The 21,733-nt window shown below is 57.6% G+C and overlaps 2 protein-coding genes across 6 annotated transcripts in view; both read left to right on the top strand.

Annotated features, from left to right (window-relative positions):
• PMEPA1 (prostate transmembrane protein, androgen induced 1) overlaps positions 1 to 18,397 on the top strand; it is a 51,301-nt gene extending 32,904 nt beyond the window's left edge. For 3 of the 4 annotated variants that reach the window (XM_047745200.1, XM_047745203.1, XM_047745202.1), the window contains exons 2-4: positions 11,957 to 12,111; positions 17,094 to 17,147; positions 17,617 to 18,397. In XM_047745200.1, coding sequence (XP_047601156.1) covers positions 11,957 to 12,111; positions 17,094 to 17,147; positions 17,617 to 18,165 — 758 coding nt within the window. In that variant the 3' untranslated portion in view covers positions 18,166 to 18,397. The remainder of the gene's footprint in view (positions 1 to 11,956; positions 12,112 to 17,093; positions 17,148 to 17,616) is intronic. The other variant, XM_047745201.1, reaches the window with a different exon arrangement.
• Positions 12,118 to 17,081, top strand: LOC125108844 (uncharacterized). Of its 2 annotated transcripts, none has more exons than XM_047745198.1 (2): positions 12,118 to 13,486; positions 13,521 to 17,081. In XM_047745198.1, exons 1-2 carry the CDS (start codon positions 13,118 to 13,120, stop codon positions 14,190 to 14,192), a joined length of 1,041 nt encoding a protein of 346 aa, XP_047601154.1. In that variant the 5' UTR covers positions 12,118 to 13,117; the 3' UTR covers positions 14,193 to 17,081. The 2 variants fall into 2 exon arrangements, with proteins under 2 accessions (XP_047601154.1, XP_047601155.1); XM_047745199.1 differs by having other exon boundaries at positions 12,118 to 13,489; positions 13,524 to 17,081.
• Positions 18,398 to 21,733: the final 3,336 nt, after the last annotated feature.

Raw genomic sequence — 21,733 nt, 5'->3', positions numbered from 1 at the left:
GGCGGGCTGGGGGCTGGGGTGGCCCTGCGTGGGTGACATCACTCTCCCCACGTGAGCTCCTCCCAGGCTCAGGCCCTGTCCAGCCGTGTGGTCCATGCAGCAGACCACGGTGAGCGTGTCCAGCCTTGTTTCCTAGAACCTCCCTGCAGGGCCACGTGAAGTTGTTTGAGTGAGCTGGGCATGTGGTTCTGCCCCTGACCACCTCAGCTCCCTTGTCCTTAGCTTACGGGGACACGGGGCCAGGGCTGTCCTGGAGAGCTGCGGGAGGCGGCGGTGAGGCCCCAGAGCCATGGATACGGGGCAGGTGACGCAGCAGGTGCGCACTGTGCTGCTGTCCCCTCCCGGTTAGAAGGCAGTAGGAGGGGGCGCCTGGGTGGCTCAGTGGGTTAAGCCTCTGCCTTTAGCTCAGGTCATGATCCCAGGGTCCTGGGATCGAGCCCCCGCATCGGGCTCCCTGCTCAGCGGGCCTGCTTCCTCCTCTCTCTCTCTGCCTGCCTCTCTGCCTACTGTGATCTCTGTCAAATAAATAAATAAAATCTTTAAAAAAAAAAAAAGAAGAAGAAGGCAGTAGGAGACTTCCGCTTCATCATCCGTTATCCTGCATAGAAGTCCAGCCAGGTTTTCCAGGAGCACGGATTCGAATTGTTCTGCCTTGGAAGGGACAAGGCAAGATAGGATTTCAGGTGCCTCCTGCCTGGGAGCAGCTCGGCTCCAGGGTGGGCCTGGCACATGGTGAGGGCACAGGACGTACGCGCCACTTGAGCGAATGAATGGGAAAAGCCCCTGGTGTCCTGCATAGAGGTCGAGGCCCTGCTACTGGCTGTCCTGTCCTGAAGGGGTGCCTGAGGGACGATGTCTCCTTCGGTCTGTCCCCAGCCCCCACCGCCGGACAGGTGCCGTCCATAGCTGGTAGCAGAATTCGCCCCACTTAGCTCCTCTACCTGGTGTCCTCTAGTCAGCCGGACTTGTTCTAACAAAATAACCACCGTCTGGGGGCTTGAACAGAAGTATGTTTTCTTTCTGTCCTAGAGGCAAGGAGTCCAAGTTCAAGTTGCCAGCAAGTTCAGTTTCTGGGGGGAGCTTTCTTGCTGGCTGTGTGTCTTTCCCGCCTCTTGTGTGTCTTCACACGGCCTCGTCCATGTGTGCTGTACAGGGAGGAAAAAGGAGCTCTCTGGTGCCCCTTCTTATGAGGACACTGATCCTGTAAACTCAGGCCTTTCCCCCCACGACTTCCTGTAACCTTCCTTCCTAAGAGACCATCTCCAAATACAGCCACACTGGGAATTAAGGTGTGGACCTAGGATTTGGGGGGAGAGGGGTTGGGGCACAGATACCCAGTCTGTAGCCTGAAGCCTCCTTCTGGTCCAGTCAAAGGATTTGGGAAGCTGCTGGACACCGCGGGCTATGTGGGCTCTTGTGTTGGGAGCAGTCCCCATGGCAGGGTTTACCGGGAGCCATTTTTCCAGGGAATTCAGTTCCCAGGTTAGCTCCAGGAAGGAGGTCCCAGATGGCAGTGAGGGCTGAAGGTAGAGGAAAGAGAGAGGTGCATGATGCATCCCGGTCTACACCTGGAGCCCCTGCCCGGCTCTGGAGGTCAGGCTCCTTGGTGCTTGGGTCCTAGATTCTTCGCTGCCTGAGAACCGTGGTGGCCCTGACACCATCAATCAGGGGGACATATGGTCCCAGGACAGTGGCCTGGACTTGGTGGCACAGTAGTGGGATGCGGAAGTTGTTCTGGGGCAGCCAGGGCTGGGCTTGACCTTGGCCATTGGGCTACCTCCCTACCTACCTGCCCTTGCCCTGGGTGAGACCCAGAATAGCTGGGCCCCTCTAGTCTTGCAAGGAAGGAGCCGTTGACAAGTGGCCACAGACCAGTCGCAGTGTGGCCCCGGGTCCCGAGAGGCGCTTTTTGTCAGAGAGGCTTGGAAAGGGCGCCTGGGCTTCCTTCCCCTCCCCTGGGGCTGCCATCCCAGCTCCCGTGGGGAAACACTGGGCTCTTGAAAATCAGTAATTGAGAGAAACATCTGCTGGTTTTCAAGGAGCACACGGTGCTCCCCCGAGGGGCCAGGGCGAGCGGGAGCGGAGCTGTCAGCCGCACGCGGAAACACACAGACGGGCACGCGCGTGCCTGAGTTGTTTCCGTGTGTTAGGATTCTAAGAATGAAAATGATCAACGTTGGCCATAAACACGCAAATGGTATAGAAACACAAAGAAAAGAGCACGGTCTCCCCCTTTCAGAAGTAGTCGTGTTAAACGATTTGATGATCATTCTCATTTTTGATGTGAAAGTGGGTCCGTATCATATTTGCTGCTCCTGTTTCAGGATTTCTCCTTGAGAAGAACTGCAGACATCCTTCCGGCATCAAACTTAGATCAGTGGTTTTCGGCCCATTTTCTGCCCCTGCCCCCACCTCCCAGGGGACGTTGGGTGATGTCTGGAGGCATTTTTAGTTGCCACAACTTAGGGGTGATGGTGTTACTTGCTTCCAGTGGGGAGAGGGTGCTGCTAACACCCCCTGAGGCCCAGGACGGCCCCCACAGCAGACAGTGTCCAGCTCAAAACGTCAGTCATGCCAAGATTGAGAAACGCGATGGTGGATTTATATGTATTTTGAATGGCCCCATTGGGTCCCGTAATGTGATGTCCCAAGGTTTGTTTGGTCTCTGATTGTTTACTTTTTAAAAAGAAAAAAAAAAAAAACAAACCCTACAGAGGTATCCTCCTACATACTTCTCTCCGGCCTTCTGTGCCTGTTTCCGTTGGATGCAGTCCTGGAAGTTGAGCTTGCTGGGTTGCAGGGTAGCGTGCGTCCTCCAAGAAGACTGTGGCCATCAGCACTACCGCCGGCGGACAGACTCACTCACCCGTGCGACCCACTCCCCATTTGCTCCCTGTTCTCCTCAATTAACAGAACGCGTTTGATTTATTCTAAATAACTTTCCGTGGCACTTCCAAGATGTCCAATGGCAGAAACCGTTCTCTCACCGTGAATTCACTCCGTTCTGCCGATAACTCTCGAAGGGTGATTGATAGTTTGCTGACAGTGGGTGTTTAAAGATGTTCGATGTCAGTGACAATAGAAAAAAAATCTCATTAGTTCTCTCCATTTGGATAATAGCGAAGAAAGATAAAAGGCACGGCTTTGTCTTTTCTGAGTGAAGGAGCCGGGGGTCAGGAGGCTTTGCTGTCCCTGGGGTTCTCACGCGCGCTCTTAGCCCTGGGCCCCCCCATTGGGCATCTGCAGCCTGTCCGAGGCCACCCCCAGAGGGTGACCTCGGGGCATGGGGGGGTGAAGCCCTAGAAACACAGAAACAGATGAGGCTCTGCATTCCCTTGCCCCCTTGGGGCAAGGGGCACTTTACCCCCTGGACTGAGTGATCCTTCTGCAACTAGGACAAGATCCCATACCAGTTAATAGGAGACCTCCCCCCAGCAGGATATGTGGCTGGATTGGCGGCCACTCCAGGGATGAGGGTGTCCTTTTGGCATGTGTATTGCCGAGGACAAGGGAGGTGGACCTGGCTCACACCTTTCCCTTGTCCTGGAGGCCACTTCAGCCTTCCATCACCTGGCTGACTCTCCCTTCCCCCTTTGTCACACGCACATCCGCACACAACACTTCCCTGCTGGGCATGTCCCCCTGCCCCCCAACCCCCACCCCACTGCGGGGCTCCAGAGCACACCACTGTCTCCCACTGATTCTCACTTGTCTGGCTGCCCTCTGGCCAAGTGTGTCTCAGGATGGGCATCCAGGACTCTGCTCTAGACTCCCTCTCACCCCATCTGTGGGTCCTCTGCAGGGCAACCGTGCCTGGCCATCTTGTTCTGCAGGTGTCCTGCTGGTTCCCGGTCTGGGCAGACACAGCTGTCGCCCACAGACATACATATGCGTCCTAAGTTTCACTTTTATTTTAAAATATATATGTTTGCTCTCTTTCAAACAAAAACGGACTCATCCTATCTGGTGGCTTCTCTTTGATCTGGCCGACTTTGGTGCCAGTGTACACAGATCTGGGCTGTGGCTTCCTGGGGTTGTGTCGGCCCCTTGGGAGGACACGTAAGTGGTTCCTGGTGATTTTTGCCCTCCTGTGCAAACCTGCAGTGGCCATCTTGACACTCACCTGTGCCCACGAGAACAAATATGATCATTTATTCAGCGTATTTCTTGTGTACTGTATCACGGGAAGGTTCTAGGTGCTGGGGACGGGGGTAAGCTGTCGTCTTGGGTGACAGTGACCTAGTAGGGAGAGGCTGAAAGGAAATGGTTAGATCACAAATAGCATGGCAGAGTAATGTTCTGATGAAAAGGAAAGCAGGCACAGGGCATAGGGTCCTGGGGCTTGGGCCTTGGGCAGAGCCCTGTTCCAGACAGGGTGCCCGGGGATGCTCCCAGAGGAAAGGACATAGCAACAGAGGCTGGAAGGTAAGGAAGGGAGCAAGTGTGTGCGTGGGGGAAAGTGATCTTTCCCAGGTAGCAGTAAGGGCACATGCAAAGGCCCTGAGGTGGGGCCGTGCTTGCTGGTTTTATTGACCATGTGGTTAGAGCACTGTGAGCACGAGGGAGAGTCCCAGGAAAAATTTACATGGGGGAGAGTGCTCAGAGTTGATATGCCAGGTCGAGTGTTCATGCTTGAAATTTCTGAGAGCTTGTTGGTTTCCCTCTACATCCGTGCTCCCCATTTCTGCCGTCCGTGAGCTATAGCGCTAGCCGGGGCGACCCATGTTGGTGAGCCTTCACCAGCCACAGTGAAGTCAGACAGCCCCAGCCCAGGGTGTGCGAGGAGTGGGGGCAGGCGTTCCCCAGGGCCCACAGGCCTTGGTTCGAGGGGTTCCCTCTTGGAATCGTTGGCTCCAGGTTAGCGGATGGAGATCTTGCCACGGCCATAGGAAGAAGGGCCGAGGTGGTCCCTCTGTTTTTCTCCCAGAAGAGGACATTGAGTGATTTGCCTGGAGTCATGGTAAATGGCAAGACTGGGATTCAAACCCAGGAGTCGTTGGGTCAGACATGCTTGTAACCAGTCTTCTGGGATTTTATCATGACCGGGAGTGCGGGGAGCCCCAGCCCATTTGCCCTCACTAGCCAGCATGTGGCTTTCCTTGAGGCCACCAGACAGCACCAGACAGTATCACAAGGCTACACGTTGGGCTAACGGGTGCCAGACGCCCGACTGCACGCTTGGCACAGAGGAAGCACTTAGGAAGCGGTTCGGTCTGTTTTTAAAAATACGAGAATACTGGCCTAGATTTGCTGCCCACCTCTCAAACCTCAAAAGAAAGATTCATTTTTCCCCCCTATAAACGGTCTTACCCTAAGAAACAAATGTGCCGTTGAGGGGTGTTTGAAATGGCACCAGGAGTGATCAGAAAGTTATTCCTTTGACGTCTGGTTCAATTTTATTTGGCATTCTAGGTGGGGAGGGAGCTGGGTCCTTATTCAAATGCAGGGGGGGGTCTTTGGGGGAGGGGGGCAGTAATGATGTGGCTGGAACCCCAGGCAGGTCGGGGCTCTGCTGAATGACAATGAAGCCCGCCCCAGTGGGTCTCATCCAGGCAGGTCTAACAAGATTAGATTTTCATAAATTTCAGACAGTGCCAATTCCTGATCCCTTGGTGTGCGGCCGGGAGGCCAGACAGGGCCGCCTGCACAGGCTGCTTGTTAACCAGGAAGCAAACCGGGTCCCCTCCACTGGGAGTAGACGTGGGGGGGTGGGGAGGGGGTGGTGGGGGGTCGTCTGGTCTGGAAACCTCCTGTGGGCTGGCGGGAGCCAGGTGGGCTGAGGTCCAGCTCCCAACTGCTACTCTGATGATTAATCAATCGAAAACTTGGTGACAGTCACACTCGCTTACTAGTACCTGTGTGTGGGGGGGTTGGCGGGGAAGGGGTGGGGAGCGTGTTCTCCTGCAGTGCTATGTGTACGAATAGCACGTTTTCTCCCAGTTCTGCACCCCGTCTGCCGCTGAGAAATGGCCTGGGCTCCTGGGCTTTGTCCCGGTAAGGCTCTGTCCACCGAGAACACAGGGCCATAAACTTGTGAATTCATCTTTACCTTAAGTAACCAGGTTAGGAGCACAGGCTCCAAACCACAGAGGCCTCGGTGGCCCCTGCCACGTGGTCACCGGTAGAAACCACGGATGTCGTATCACACTGAAATCTGCCAGGTCCTGCTTAATGCCGTACTGTCCCCGTGTCACAAAAATAATTCCGTATGCTCTCGCCGTATCGCCAATCTGGTTGAGAGTTTGATAACTGTTTTTAATATAATTGGCTTCCTTCTTAAGCCACAGTTTATTTAATTTTAATCGGATTTTAATTTAAAGGCCATATTCTGAGAGAGCATCCTGGCTTCCCCAGTGGCCGGTGCTCCAGCTCAGGGAAGAGGAGAATTGGGCACGGCATGGATTCGGGGCCCTTCTCCCACTCGGTTTCGGCAGGGCAGTTGCTGCAGCCCCGGGGGGCTGTTGTGGGAATTGAGAGAGGGAGCCCTGTCCTGGCCGGCGCTTGGCGATCGTATAGCAGTGGAAGAGATGGGAGCTGTTAGGGTCTGTACTCGGTGCCATGAGAGGTGCCCGGAACTCCCCTGAGTGCCTGGTGTGACCTTCCTGACTGTTCTGTGATTTTCCTCCACTTTAGGGAGGGAAAGGGGTGGGTGAGTGAGGTGGGTACCACCTGCCACAAATACTGGCCACGTGGACCGCTTGGTGGGTGATGCTCTGGGCTGTCCCGCCCCTGCCTGGCAACCGGATCCATTCCACATGAGCCCTTTGCCGGATCCGGGGTGTTTCTGAGCTGAAGGTCGTGCTCGGCACTGCGGGGTGTGGGGCCGCTGGCTGAACCGAGCCATGAAGGCACGGTCTGGGAGTGCGGTCCTGGGGCTGTGGGTTGTGTGGCCTCTGGCCAGCCATCTCCTGTGTCAGCCTCCTTCTCGTGGCCCGTAGAGCAGGTGTGGAGTGTGAGCGTGTTTGTATCTGCTTCACAGAAGGACGGTGAGGCTTCACCAAGGCGATGCCCATGGGCGCATCGAGGGGGCACTGGTTGCATGCCGCCTCCGTCCGGGGTCAGGCGGGCTGGAAGAAGACCTGAGATGGGCATGCGGACATCTCAAAGTGACTGTGTATGTCTCTGGAGGAGAAGACAAAAGGGAGGGTCAGACTACTCAGAGGAGGCAGACGAGCCTGTTAATTTGAAATTATTCACCAGGAAAGAAGACGCTAAATTAAATTAGAGTGACCTTACTTTGCATGCAGAAGATGGGCTTGGCCACCCCCGAGAGCCTGCCGTGTCTATCACCCACCCCAAGGGGGAAATTAGGAAGAAAAATGGCAGAGCCGCTCTCCCTGCCCTCCCCATAGCAAGCAGGCCTGACTCCCAGAACACAATGAGGGAAATGTGTTTCTTTCCCGACGGCTCCTGTTGGCGGCCAGGCCCTTGGAGCAGGAGCAGGGCAGGTGCTCCTGAGTCCCTCGTGGCCTAGTGTCTGGCTGTCCCCTGGGGTGACCATATTGGACTGACCTTGCTTCCAACCCCCACCCTGGGGCAGAGGCCAGTCGGGTGCACCCGGCCGGGCAGTCGGCTGGGCAAACCTCTCAGCATCTCTAGCACATCGGCCTGATTGAGGGGTGTCGGCAGTTGTGACGTGGGGACAGGGGAGCCCGCTGTGTCCTGTCCCTTCGGAGCTCTTACGTTGACTGCACCTCCCCGACGGCAGGTTGTCCCTGGGGCTCTCGGAGGTCTACACGTCCAGCATCACTCGGGGAGCTGGCAGGTGCTCGGGGTGTGCAGAGGGGAAACTGAGGAATGCTTTGGGAGAGCTGCAGGAATTTAGTAGAATGAGATGGCCACGGAGGCTCAGGGTTGAAGGCCCATCTCGGCTCTCCTAGTCTGGACATCCCCCTGCCCTGCGTCTCCATATGCTCGTCCGTGTGGGGAGGCCGGTCCGTGCGGCCGTCGTCGCCATTGGGATCATAGTAAGGTTCCAGCGACTGTGCTGAGGTCGGGCTCTTGACCAGCCCGTTCGCCCCCTCTTGCTCCGTCCTCCTCTGTCTGTGACCTGGCTTTGGGCGTGACTCCTGCGGTTATAAGAGACTTGAAAGCCAGGGACGGGGGCGGGCAGTGGTAGGAGCCACCCCTCTGAGCTCGGCGCTGGGCCTCTGGTCTGTGTGCAGGTAGAGGGGACATCCGTCAGACTGAAGGAGCTGAGGCGGCGTCAGTGTGGCCCCCTGTCTGCCCTTAGCAACCGAGTCCCTCGGGCTCCTCGAGTGGCTGGAAATCCCCAGGCCACTGCCCTGCAGGCTTCAGCCTGCCCAGGGCTTTCAAACTCTTCTAAAACAAAACAAAACAAAACAAAACCCCTGAATGTGTTGCCAGTTAAAGGCCAGGGAGCTTCCTAGACGGTTCTTGGTTCTGGAGAGATCGGGAGGTGTGACCGAACGCAGCCGACTTGCCTGCGGCACCGACCCATTCGGTGGCTGGGGTTTCCACGAGTCACGCCTGCCTAGGGAGAGGAGGCTGAGGCTTGGTCTGTGGTGCCTGCCTGGACGCAGGAGAGGTGCAGAAGCCTGAGCTGCCCAGCGGGGCCCAGCAGACAGCACAAGCCGGTAGAAAGGAGGCAGCCGCCGCCCGCAGCTCTGTTCCTTGGTGGGGGGATGATGGCGGGGTGGGGGGCACATATGGCCCACAGTTGGCCACCTCTCCCAACAGGTGCTTTCCTGGTGCCTTTGCTGGAGAAGCGGGTTCTGTCCCCCAAAGATGGTGTCTCCTGGAAGAAGCCCCCTGAGGGAAAGTGCACGGAGGTGCTGTCAGCGGGACCAGATCCCCTCACCCCACGGCCAAGGCCAACACAGCCAGCCCAGAGGTGTGCCCTGCCTTACGGGTTGTGTGAACCAGCTGCTGGCTGGAGGCCTCTTCTGGACCCCTCCGCGCCCCTCCACCCTCCCATGCCGCTGGGCCTGGGGCTGGGCTGGGCCTGGAAGATCAGCCCAGCCCCGCTTAGCGCTCTCTGTGTGGGCTTATAGGTTTGGGCTTCCCTTGTTTTGCTGTCCAGGGATGATGGGAGCCCCCCATTAATCACAGTCACGGAGGGAGTGCTGAGTGCCAAGCGTCTCATCTACACACCACCACCCGGGGCCCATAGCCTCCTTTGACCTGGGGAAGCTGGGATGGACCGCGAGGTGAGGTCCAGGCTGACACCCAGTGGGCCCAGGACCCCTGATGCAGCTGGGGCAGGGCTTAGGGGCCCTCGGGGTCCCCCTCCTCTTCTGGGCCTACACCCAAGCCTTTGGCTTCCAGAATGTAGCCTAGAAATCAGTCATGGCTTCTCTTTTTCTGAGTTTTCCTGCCCTTCAGCCTTGTGGGTTTCCTGGGGTTTGTGGCCCACGGCCCAGGAGCGTTGTGCTCCTTTCTGGGGGTGATTTTCTCCCAGGAATGTGTTCTGCCCTTTTGGCCTGGGCTGGTGGGGTCAGGAGAGCTGTGGAGGGCTTGTCCACCCCCACGGGCATGCCCGAGCCTCACCCGCTGCCCCTTTGCCATCTGGCTGCCTCAGCTGCTGTCTCTCCGCTCCCTTCTGGGTCCTGGAAAACACCAGGGGGAGGGCCGGGGCCTGGGGCTAGGACAAAGACAGCCAGCCGCACACCTCCCTTGTCCAGGCTGGTGCGGACAGGTCCTTGGAGACAGCAGGGGGAGGGGGCCGAGGGGAACCCACCACCCTGATCCTGGTTGGGGTGAAGAGTGCATGGGGCTGAGGGAGGGGCCTTGTCGGCCCCTCTGAGGAGGGAGGGCGTGGGGGTTGCACAAAGTAGGCCTGTGTGTCCCCTGAATGGACAGCTTTATCCAGAGCTCTAACAGACAGGGCCCTGCCCTAGGGAGCCAGACCAGACTGCCCAGGCGCCGGACCAGCCTGTCTGGGGAGGCAGGGGTGTGGCCGCTGTTGCTGGGTCCGAGGGCCTGCCCGCCCTCCTGCAGGAAAGTGAGGGTGTCCCTCCAGTGGTTCCATCCAGGCCTGCCCGATCTGCTGCTGGGCAGGGCCCCAGCCTTCTCAGCTCCCAGGATCCGTCTCCCCAGAGTCCCTGGCCAGGTCGCCCTCTCCGGGGCTCTCCAGGGCAAGATGGGACGAGGTCTCACCTGGGAACCAGAGACAAGGCCCAGGCTCCAGGTTGAATTCCTGGGTGCACAGGAGGTCGTCCAGTGGACGGTTGCGTGAGAGGAGCCAGCAGCTTAGGACCCTTGGGCTGAGAGTCTGTCACTGGACCTCTGGACCTTGCTGTCCTTCCCTGTGAGATAGGATGATGGAAGTGTCCCAGACGCACACGCAGCCCTGGACAGGGATTCTCAACGCTGCGGCGTTGACCCATCGTTCTTTGTCATGAGGTGCCCTGGGCACTGTAGGAGGTCCCACCAGATGCCCGGAGTGCCCAGTGTGACAGTCGCCAGTGTGCCCAGAAATTGCCACATGTCCCCTGGTGGGCAGACTCACGCAGCTTGATGATAGCAGTGGGTGTGAGCAGTTGAAAGGCAAACACCGGTGCAGTTGGGCCAACGTAGAATGTGGCTTGAGAAGGTGGTGCCCTGGGGACCTTCGTGGGAGGAAGGGGGTGGCCAGGGCTTTGGAAAGGATGTTGGGGTGGGGGGTTCTGTGTGGAGAAGCTTCCACTGTTTTGAGAACAGTAACGTTCCCACATAGGACGCATTGCTTCTCCTGCCGGGAGCCGCAGGGAAACTGAAGCAGGAGGGTCTGGCCCTCGCAGGGCTGGAGTTTGGGTGGGTCCAGCGGAGCGGCCAGAGCCCTTGACACAGCCGTACCTCATGCTGCCTGCTGCTTTCCACTCCTGCACCCGCCGCTAGCCCGACTCCCCCACCCTCTGCTGCCTGCCCCGACTCCTCCCTCCACCACCTGGCCCCGCTCCCCCCTCCCCCATCCGCCCCAAGCCCCGAGCTGCAGTTTGTCTGTCTTGGAGGAAGAAGAGCTGAGTCAGTGGCCCTGAGCTTGAACCTATGCCCTGGGGAGCCCTCAGCTAATTGCTTGTTAGCAGCGGGTGTTGGGGGGATTGTGCCCCGGTGGGCAGCCGTGGGCTGGGGGAGGCTGGCGGGGCTTAGGTCCCGGCACTGCTGGCTGCTGCCCTGTGTGTCGTGTCACCACCCAGATCCGCGGCGGGCCCGGGTGATTGGCGTTGCGCCCGCTGCTGGGGGCTCTGCTGGCACCGACCGTGGCCAGCTGCTGAGCCGCCTCGACACGGACCCGCACGAGTCAGCAGAAACCGCCCCGGCTCTGGCAGGATCAAAATAACCTTCTTCCTTTTCCAGCACTTGAGGGTTTTTCCGCCTTCGAGGGGAAAAACAGCACAACACCAAAAAAAAAGGAAAAGAAAGAAAAGAAAAAGGAAGGAGAATGGCAGCATATGCAGCCCCCAGGACGTAGTTTTTCTGAAGCATCTCTCTGGAGAGCTGGGAGGCGGGGTGGGGGGCAGGGGGCGTCTGCACACAGTCCTGTCCTGTTGTGGGTGTGGCGTGTGTGTGATAAATGTATGTGTGTGGGTGTGTGCGGTGTGTGTGTGGGTGTGTGTGTGTGGGTGTGTGTTTGTGGTTCAGTGTCCGTGTGTGTTGGGGTGTGTGTGTGTCTGTGAGTGTTGGGGTGTGGGTGTGTGTCTGTGTGTGTGTTGGGAGTGTGTGTTGGTGTGTCTTTGTGGTTCAGTGTCCGTGTGTGTGTTGGGGTGTGTTTGTGTCCATGTGTGAGTGTGAGGGTGTGTGTGTCCATGTGTGGGTGTTGGGGGGTGTGTTGGGGTATGTATGTGATTCGATGTGTGTGTGTCCATGTGTGAGTATTGGGGTGTGCGTGTGTCTGTGGGTGTTGGGAGTGTTGGGGTGTGCGTGTTGGGGGGGTGAGTGAACGTTCTGAAGGGCTGACCCTGCGCCGGTGGCCACGTCATGGTCCCCCAAGGCTCATGTGTCCCCCGTCTTGCAGCAGAGCTGGAGTTCGTGGAGATCACCATCATCGTGGTGGTGGTGATGGTGATGGTCGTGGTGATCACATGCTTGCTGAGCCACTACAAGCTGTCCGCGCGCTCCTTCATCGGCCGCCACAGCCAGGGCCGGAGAAGAGAAGATGCCCTCTCATCAGTAAGTGCCCAGCCCCTCCTGTCCGCGCCCCGAGCTCCCAGGGCCAGCGGGATGCCCTTCAGGGCAGCGCCCCAGGGTCCTGGGTCGGGGTGCTTGTGGGAACAGGAGAACGGCCGTCGGCGGCTGCCTGGGAAGCTGCTGGGCAGATGATAGACGAGGCCGTTCTGGGTCCAGGCCCCGTGGGACCTCAGCCCACAGCCCTGCAGCCTCGGCCCTTTCCGTCCACACCCTTCAGGCATCTGGGCGGGGGGCTCACGGTGTTTTGACGCAACCTTCCCTTCCTTCCCAGCTCCACTGGGCCTGGCCATGTGCCCTCGGACCAGTCCCCAGTCCGTGAAGTGGGGCATCTGTTGCCATTCACTGTGAGAGAGATGGACGACTCTGTCACTTGCTGGGGGACTCGGGGCTTAGCACGGAGTCAGCGACTGGGCACTGCTGGCCACGGGCAGGCACTTCCCTTCACTCAGTCGCTTGGCCGTCCGTCTAGCACCTGCCCGTCCATTCGTGTATCACCGGACGATGCTTACAGAGCAGACGGCCTAGAAGTCTCGCAGACACTGGCAGGAAGGGCTGTGACCAAGCTCCAGGGGGTGGCCGCCTGGGGGCCAGATCCAGACAGACAGAAGCAGACAGTATCGAGGGTTCTGGAGGGAACCGAAGCGACTGTCCCCAAGAATGCCAGAGCACCGTGTTTGGCCAGGATGAGCCTCTCAGGCCGAGCTCTGAAGGAGGAAGTGACGGTGGTTGGGTTCAGGCAGGGGAGGACAGACGCTGTGCTGGAAAGGGGTCCTTTCGACGTAAGACTGCATTTTGACGTGTTACTAGAATTGCGAGCTTCATTGAGCATCCTGGAAGCTCCAGAGTTATCACCTCGGGACCACAAAGTGGAGGCCTGGCCGGGTGGGAACTTGGCTTTCTGCCCCTGGGAGTGCCGGGGCCCCTCACTCCCTGTGCCCTTGGGGCTAACCTGTGCCCCACCGCCCCCCATCATTCAGCAGGTGGACCGATGCAGGTGCAGAGTTCACCCCCAAGGGGGTTTCTGCCCCGACACGGGCGATGCGTGATTTCACCAGCCTGCAGCAGTGGGCTGTCTGAAGGGCAGGCTGGGATTTGCAGGGAGGAGAAGGTGGCACATGGGTGGCCCTGGGGCTGTGGGCCCGACCCCATCTCCCAGCCTGTGAGGACAGCGACAGAGCAGGGAGGTGGCACTGGGTGTGGCTTCCAGGGTCTGGGGGACACCTGGGCTGGGTGGCGGGGCCCGAGTCTGGGCCTGAGCCGGATCCTCAGCAGGCTCGGGCGTCTCTGCCTGCAGCAGGCTGCGGCTGTGGTGCATCAGGCCCGGAGCTTCTGCTTGTCCCCCTCCCCGATGGGGACACGGCGGGCCCCGACCCTGAGGCTCAGCATGGGTCCGGAGGGCACTTGGTGCCGCTTCTCTGAAGGAACCTGTCGCTTCCAAGGCCAGGGCTCACCTGTGTTTGTTGGTGGTGGCTGTTGCCCGAGTGACAGCACCACCTGCTGTTCCCGCACGTACCCGGGGCCTCCCGGCTCCCAGCCGCCCGGAAACCCCACCCTGCAGCGGGGAGACCGGGGCCCAGACAGGTGGGCGCGTCTGCCCGAAGCCCGGCAGCTTGTGGGCAGCAAGGTGCACAGCCTGGGCCGCTCTGTTCTGCCTCAGATGCCAGGGCAAGGGGGATGTTGGGAGCCAAGGAGAAGATCTTGCTGGGTGGCTCACACCCAGGGTGGGCCTCTTGCCCCCCCGAGCCTCAGCCCATCAGACGGGTGGACTTAGACTTTCTGCAGCCTCCTCCAGGTGTGTGGGCACAGGGAGGACGGTGCTCACGGGGAGCTGGGGAGATGGCACAAGTTCCAGTGGGAGGGACCGGGATCCTGGCTGCCGCTGGGGCCAGGGAGACAGTCCTGTGGGCGGCACCTGGTGCCCAGACGGGGGTTCCGGTTCCAGCCCTGGTTCCCGGACACCTGGAGCCAAAGGAGAGTCCCCACCCCCATCTACCCAGCCACCTGCAGGGGCCCGTTGGGATGCCCAGCTGGGTAAACACGGAGCCTCGTTAGGCCTGAAGTAAGTGTGGCAGCTCCCTTGGGGACGCCCTGCCAGACAGGGTGCATCAGAGGAGCCTCAGGGCCCTGTGACCTCCCACAGAGACCCAGACCTGGCCACTGTCAGCCTGGGGCCCTCCTGTCCCCGGCATGACTGTCCTGCTTCGGTTCCTTTTTAGGGTGTCCCCATTTTTTCATCTGTCAGAGGATGAGGCTCGGGTGCAGGTATACCACCGGGCCTAGAATGTCACTCCCCCGCCCGATGCTGTGCCAGGGGAAGCCACACTCCACTGCGTAATGGTGATCTTGCCACCATTGCAGAAGCTGGGCCCGAAGGGGCTTGTCCTGGGGTTGGCGGGGGAGGGGAATGTCCCGTTCCACCTGGCCACCCAGGAAGCCTCCTGCTCGTTTCTGAGCTGCTCCGGGGTCCCTGAGTTTTGCTTTCAAACATGAAAGGTGATTTCCTCACCTTTGCAGCTTTAATTATTCCCCCAAAGCTCATGCATCTTGAGCAGCAATGACCGCTGCACCAGTAGCGCTCTCGGAAGACAGTTCGTGTGTGAGGCCTGCTCAACGTGGGGCAGGGATGGATTCGGGCTGGAGGCTGAGTCAGGGCCTTGGATGGGGTAACCCTCTGTTCTCTTTGTCCCCAAATAGCCCTGGCATGGGTCTCCCGCTTCCCACATGGCTTCTGTGCACACAAGTCTTCTAAATCGGGTCCCGGGCAGCCAGCTGGACATTGGATTACTATACAGCGGGCCAGGCCCATGCAGGAGCTGAGAGACACCATGAGAGTCTGGAAGGCAGGGTGGCAGTGGGTGGTTCCTGGAGGGCTCCCTGGAGGAGGAAGTGTGACGAGGCTGGTGAATGGTTCGGGGCTCTACAGTGGGGCTCCTGGGGCATCCATTGGTGTTTTCTTAAGCTTCCTGTGTGGTGCCAGGTCGATAACTGCTCTGTTAGGGCTGGGAGTGGGGGCTGTGGTGGGAAGGGGTTGTTGGCCCCGTCATGCAGACCCTGGGACAGAGGGACTCGTAGGCAGGAGTGTATATGGGTCACAGTCCGTCCAAGCTGGCCTTGGCTGCGTGCATCCCACCCCAGGGCTCCTGACCCTGCTGAGGAGCAGGCAGATGGCCCCATCTGCTTCCTGGCCCACACATGGACTGTGCCAGTGGCCCAACTGGGGGCTACGGAGCCTGCCAGGACCGGCCTGAGCCCGAGTGGGTCAGGAGGCAGGCAAGTGAGGGTTTGAATCCCAGCACTGCCTCTTACCGGCTGGGCCCACTCAGCTCTCAGCTAACCAACCTCAGCCTGCCTTGGGGGTATCTTGGGAGAAATGAGATGGTGCTTTAAAGAGTGCTTAGTGCAGCGTCCGGCACCAGGGCAGCGATCGAAACATTACTAATACCAGTAATGAACGGCCTTCAGTGAGCACCTGAGCAGCGAGGTTGCATGTCTGCTTGCTACGTCCTAGCACTGGAACCGACTAGACTCCTGTGAGTCTTTTTGGGGTTAAGTGTATGCTGTCCTGGTGGGACAGCATTGAGAGCCCCAGAGCCCCCTAGTGGCCGTTTAGGTAACTGCCGTTCTCTGGGCAACCCGTGCGCCCCACACCCCCCATTCACCTTTGGGCCCCACACTGTAGGTGAGAATGTCTTACCCGCGAACTCTCAAGAAACCCAAGGAAACTTTTAGGGTGATAGATACGTTATTTTGATTGGAGCAATGGATCTCTGGTGTAGACCCATGCCAAAACTTAACCAAATTGCGTACTTAGAGGATGTACAGTTTATTGTATCTGTTAACATCTGTGGAAAGCTGTGAAATTCAAAGAGGACATCCCTCCCACACCCCCCTGGGACCAGGGCGATCTATCACCACATAACTGTCTGGGCTTCCCTCTCAGACAAACTGATCCTGGCTTGGGGGTCCCCCTTCCCTGACCCTTGGGGCTCTCCCCAAGGCCTGAAATCCCCGTGGTGTGCCAGCATGTCCCCACCCCGAGCCCGTGTGGCAAGCTTCAGGCCTGGCGCGGCACTCCTGGCGCGGCGCGGCACTCCTGGCGCATTCCACCTTTGCTGACCGATGGGATCATTTATTTGGGGGCAGAGCAGGCATGTGAGGGCACTTGGCTTGTCTCATTAACCAGCTTTGTCCATATTTCTTCACCTGTGAACGGGACTCCTGATACACAGGTGGGGGCTGAAAAGAGATAAATAAATACAGAGACAAGTTGATTACAGATAGGAGAGCTGCTGGGAAGGAAGTTAGCCCACGGCAGGGTTGTTACTGGGGGAGAGCTCTTTAAACAGTGGTGTCAGGGGAAGTCTGCGGGGCTGGCTGGGCAGCAGGGTGGCCGGCGCAAAGGCCCTTGGGGGCGTGCATAGCACGGAGCTGGAGAGCATGTCCACATGGCCCCCAGCACTTCCATGAAGTCACAGAGTGCTGCGAGCACTCCAGGCATACTCTACCTTGTGAAAGTTCTGTAAGTTAAGTAACTTGCCAAGGTCACAACTGCGAGCACGTGGGCCAGGTTACAGGAGGGCTAGATCACGCCGGGCTTCCTCATCAGCCACTTAACAAGCTCATGTGGACCCATTTGAAGGTGCAGGGGAAGCTCCTGGAGGGTTTTGAGGAGGGGCCCACAAATCAAACGTCTGGTTCTGGAAAGTGTGAGTGGGGGGTTGAATTTTCAGGGGACAGTGCAGAGAACTGAGAGATCAGTGACAAGGCCGTTGTGGTCCTGTCTGAGACATGGTGGGGGCCCAGGCGAGGGTGGATGGGTGCACAGGTGGACGGGTGGGGATGGAAAGGAGTGGTTGGCTGCCAGCTCTGTTTGCGAATAGAAGACCCCAGGGTCAAAGCCAGTTAACTCTTTGGCGTCCTCCTCTGTTCCTCCCACTGACCCTGCTCCTCTCCTCCCCACACAGGAAGGATGCCTCTGGCCCTCAGAGAGCACAGTGTCGGGCAACGGAATCCCAGAGGTGAGACCCTGCACTGCCTCCGGTCCCGTCCCTACCTGTCCCCCAAGGTGCTGAGGTGGATGCCTGAGGCCATCTGCCCACGGGGTCCCCTTTCCAAGCCAGAGTGCCTCCTATGGCTGCTGGGCTCACACCTGTGCCCTTCTCTGAAGAACTGTCCTTGGCTGCCCGGATCCTCCGCAGGACGATGTTACCTGCGCCCTGCCCGCAGGGAGCGGACCCTGGTGTCTGCACGTGGAGGACAAAAGTTACCTCTATTTCAGCTCCGTCATGATGTTCCTAGCCGGGGCTCCCCAGCGGCGGGCCAGGGCTGGACTCCCTGCTCGGCGGTGCCCACTGCTGCAGGTTCTCCCTCCCGCAGAGAGCAGAGTCTGGCAGCCGGAAACCCCACCTCCACCCCCACCCCACCCCACCCCACCCCCGCCTCGGGTTCTGCTTCTGTGGGGCCCTCACTCTGCTCTGCCCACTCCAGCCGCAGGTCTATGCCCCTCCGAGGCCCACCGACCGTCTGGCCGTGCCCCCCTTCACGCAGCGGGACCGCTTCCACCGCTTCCAGCCCACGTACCCCTACCTGCAGCACGAGATTGACCTGCCGCCCACCATCTCGCTGTCGGACGGGGAGGAGCCCCCGCCGTACCAGGGCCCCTGCACCCTCCAGCTGCGGGACCCCGAGCAGCAGCTAGAGCTGAACCGGGAGTCGGTGCGCGCACCCCCGAACAGAACCATCTTCGACAGCGACCTGATGGACAATGCCATGTTGGGCGGCCCCTGCCCCCCCAGCAGTAACTCGGGCATCAGCGCCACATGCTATGGGGGCGGCGGGCGCATGGAGGGGCCGCCCCCCACCTACAGCGAGGTCATCGGGCACTACCCTGGGTCCCCCGCCTTCCAGCACCAGCAGAGCAGCGGGCCGCCCTCCTTGCTGGAGGGGACCCGGCTCCACCACGCGCACATCGCCCCCCTGGAGAGCACAGCTGCCTGGAGCAAAGAGAAGGAGAAACAGAAAGGGCACCCTCTCTAGGAATCCCGGGCTGGGGCAGCAGGAGGTAAAGGTGAAACACTCCGCACCTCTTAAACGAGAAGACAGAGGAGGACTGGGCGGCACCCACAACGTTCGGCGCGTCACCATCCTCTCCCCCTCTCTCTGTGTATAAATATTTACATGTTCTGTCTGGTCTGAATGCACAAGCTAAGAAAGCTTGCAAAAAACCCACGTTTCTTCGTTGAGCTGTGTCTTGAAGGCAAAAGAGAAACCCCCCCCCACAAAATCTACCCTAGTCTTTTATGTTTCTAGTTGAGCTGTGTGCGTGAACGCTTCTTTTCTTTTGTTTATGATGATTTCACTTAACTTTAAAGACATATTTGCACAAAACCTTTGTTTAAAGATCTGCAATATTATATATATAAATATATATAAAATAAAAGAAACTGTATTGTGAGGGCAGGAGTATTTTTGTATTAGAAGAGGCCTATTAAAAAAAAAAAGTTGTTTTCTGAACTAGAAGAGAAAAAAAAATGGCAATTTTGGAGTGCCAACTCAGAAAGCGTGTATTACCTTGTAAAGAAAAAAAAAGTACAAAGCAGGGGTTTAGAGTTATTTATATAAATGTTGAGCTTTTGCACTATTTTTTAATATAAATATGTCAGTGCTTGTTTGATGGAAACTTCTATCATGTCTGTCGAGACTTTTAAGGGAGAAATGTCAAAATTTCACAGTCTACGTCAGGCAGAGGGCAGGCTCTACACGGAGTTTGGAGAAGCTTCCAGAGGGGGCTGCTTTCCTGTGACGTGGAAGCTTCTGGCTAGCGATAGGTTATTACCTCGTTATACATTCCCCCATCGGAGGAGACCTGTTGTCCCCCTCCGGGCCAGAACAGCCTTCGGATGGCAGATGAGATAGGGAAGTTACTCTTCGGCACCAAATTCCAGGTGGTGGCTTTGCATTTCCTGAGATGAAAATAAACTTACTGAAGAATTTAGTTTTTCTTCCTGTTTCTTTAAGCATGAAGCCCCACCCCCACCCCACCCTGGGAAGGGGCTGAGGTGCCCCTCTCCAGCTCCAAGAGGGGCTCGGGTGGCTGCTTTGTGTGGAGTGCTTTGGGGTGATCGGGTTGGCTCCAGGATTTTTCCACTGAGGTCGGTGGAGCCCCCCCTCCCCCCCCCCCCCCCCCCCCCCGGCAGATCAGAAAGGCCCAAAGTATTAGGAACTTGACCTCATCCCTGTCTTTCTCTTTACGTAGCCATTCTCACTCAACGGGCCACCAAACGGAACACCAGAGGTGAGAAAGCGACATGCCCGGATTTCTCCCGGGATATGAAAAAGGGTTAACACAAAAGAAACAATCAAACCTGTGCTTTATGTTTTCAAAGCAGAATTCCTGACCTTCTGCTCTCCTGCATTTTCATCCCTTCTCCCAGTGGAAACAATCACGTTTGCTGTGTTTATCTGTCTGTGTTTTCATAGCCTCTCTAGCAGATACCAGGATTTTACTGTTTAGATTTCAGTGTGGAAGGACCCCTTGGTGACGGTGTGCTGGCGAGGACGCGTGAGTCGGCACACGTGTGTGCACGGTGGTGACAGGCGGGATGGGGGAGTGGGGGGGGGTCCCTTGGGATCTACCAGGGACAGTGGCTGGAGCTGCAGCCCCTTCCTCCCACTGAGGACTTATTCACATTCCATGGGGTGACCCCCCCCCCAAATGGAAGAGCAGCACCCCGTCCAACCCCTTTCGAAAGACAGCACAGAGCTAGCTGTCTTTTCGTTTTGGCAGACTGCTAACTAGCGGACTAACATCAGAGGAGGCTTAAGGGCAATAACTCTTGTTTTTAAGCAACTTTTTTATGACTTAAAAACCCTGAGAACCGTTTTTGAAGTTCTGACCCTTTGAACTCTATTTATATATACATTTTCAGAAACATGGTGACCAGCAGATAAACACGGAGAGTCTGAGCGTCTGTTGACCAGCTTGGCAGAAAGTTCTTATACTTTGACAATGAAACCTGCCTCTCCGTGGGGGTCTTCAGCCTAAACTTGGCTTCTCAAAGAGGATTGTTTGCAGAAGTCGTGCAGAGAAATCGGTATAATTTGTCCTAAAAGGTACAGGGACACATTTATAGAAAAAATTTTTAAAAACTGTATCTTTCCTTTATGTGAAGAGTCTGCCTAGTGCCTTAAAGGAAGCAGGGCTCTCTTGCCACCAGTTGGGGGCATCCCCGGGCAGTGACACGATCACCCAGGGACTGGCCTTCCTACTCGAGGTCAACAAAGGGTTGCTGCTGCTTCTCAAATGTCCCCGTTGCCCTCTTGTGTCCTGCCCCGCCTGCCGTCCACAGGGGATGTGCCTGGCTCCGTCGGGCGATCCTGTTCCTGCCCTCCACCCTGTCGTCCAATACTGTGTTTGACTCCCGTGGGAGTTGTCAGCCCAGAAGTGGCTCTCGGTTGTGTGGGTAGCGGCAGTCCCAAGCGTTCCCGAGGTCCTCTTGAGCCAAACTCTGAATCCTGTCACTTGGAGGTGCATTCCGAAGGAGGCGGGGGAGTGGCTTCCTGACCTCAGCTGGCTTGAGGGCAGAACACGCCCCTCCGGTTATACCCCAGGAATCAGGGCTCAATGCTGCGGTGCCCCTGGGCTCCCGGCCATGCCGATGCCAGTTGCAGGGGTTCATGACAGAGCAGCTAGTCAAAGTCAGGGCGCATCCCAAGAAAACCGGTGGGGTGTGTTTCTGGAAACAACTGTTGGAACTAAGCTCTCAGTTTCCCTGCTGGACCCCAGAGCTGTGGCTGCACTCATTCCTCTAGATGTTGACTGTCATGCCATTATCTTTAAAAAGGCTTTGAGCACCCCTGAGGAGATCTTTTTCCAGTAAAAAGTTTGGGGTCCTCGGCAGTAGCTGGTTGGAGGGGGACCAGGTTGGGCTTCCTCTAGTCCTCGTTTCCCTGCTTCTCAATCATGTTTCCTCCCAAGGAAAAGCATTTCCCCCGACAAAGGCCAGGTCTCCACAGACCCTGAGAGCCATCCCTGTCCCACCCCTGCCCCGAAGCCCAGTGTTCTTTGCAAAGAGCTAAACTCCCCCCACCCCCACCCCCAATGTCTAGCGAACACAAGGGCAGGGCGAGAACCGAGTCCATGCCCTGTCCTCGTCTCCGTGCATTGTTTGTTTCACAAATTGCTTTCTACATGCGCACAAAGCTTCCAGATCCACAAAACATCCCAGTGATAAGGAAAAATAAAAGTGTTTTTTGTTTTGTTTGTTTTGTTTTGTCTTTGTTTTTTTTTTCTGGAAACTGCTTCAAATCTTGCTGTATCTATAGAGCCCAGAAGGACATGTTCTCGTTTGCCTGCCTGATTCCATGGTGGTGTGCTGACGGCACGCTTTTACGTTGCGTTCTTAGCGTTGGAGCCGCTCTCCTTTGCAGCCCTGTTCCCCAAGTTCTGTTCAAGTTCAACTCATGTAAATTCTCCGTGGCACGCTGGGTGCTGCGCCCACGTTGCTGCTGCATAAGACTCTGTACTTGGATGCCAATCCACAGGCCTGATGAAATCGCTTGTTGTGTATCAATAATCATTAGTGGCAATGATGACATTCTGAAA

Source organism: Lutra lutra, chromosome 9 (assembly GCF_902655055.1).
Source record: "Lutra lutra chromosome 9, mLutLut1.2, whole genome shotgun sequence".
Lineage (NCBI taxonomy): Eukaryota > Metazoa > Chordata > Mammalia > Carnivora > Mustelidae > Lutra > Lutra lutra.
The sequence above is the reverse complement of the archived record's forward strand: the minus strand, read 5'-3'. Positions and strand labels throughout refer to the sequence as shown.

Coding starts and splice junctions, on each gene's coding strand:
- LOC125108844 (XM_047745198.1), top strand. CDS start 13,118: ATGCAGGTGCAGAGTTCACCCCCAAGGGGGTTTCTGCCCCGACACGGG. Junction 13,487..13,520: donor CCCCCTCCCCGATGGGGACA/CGGCGGGCCCCG, acceptor TCAGCATGGGTC/CGGAGGGCACTTGGTGCCGC.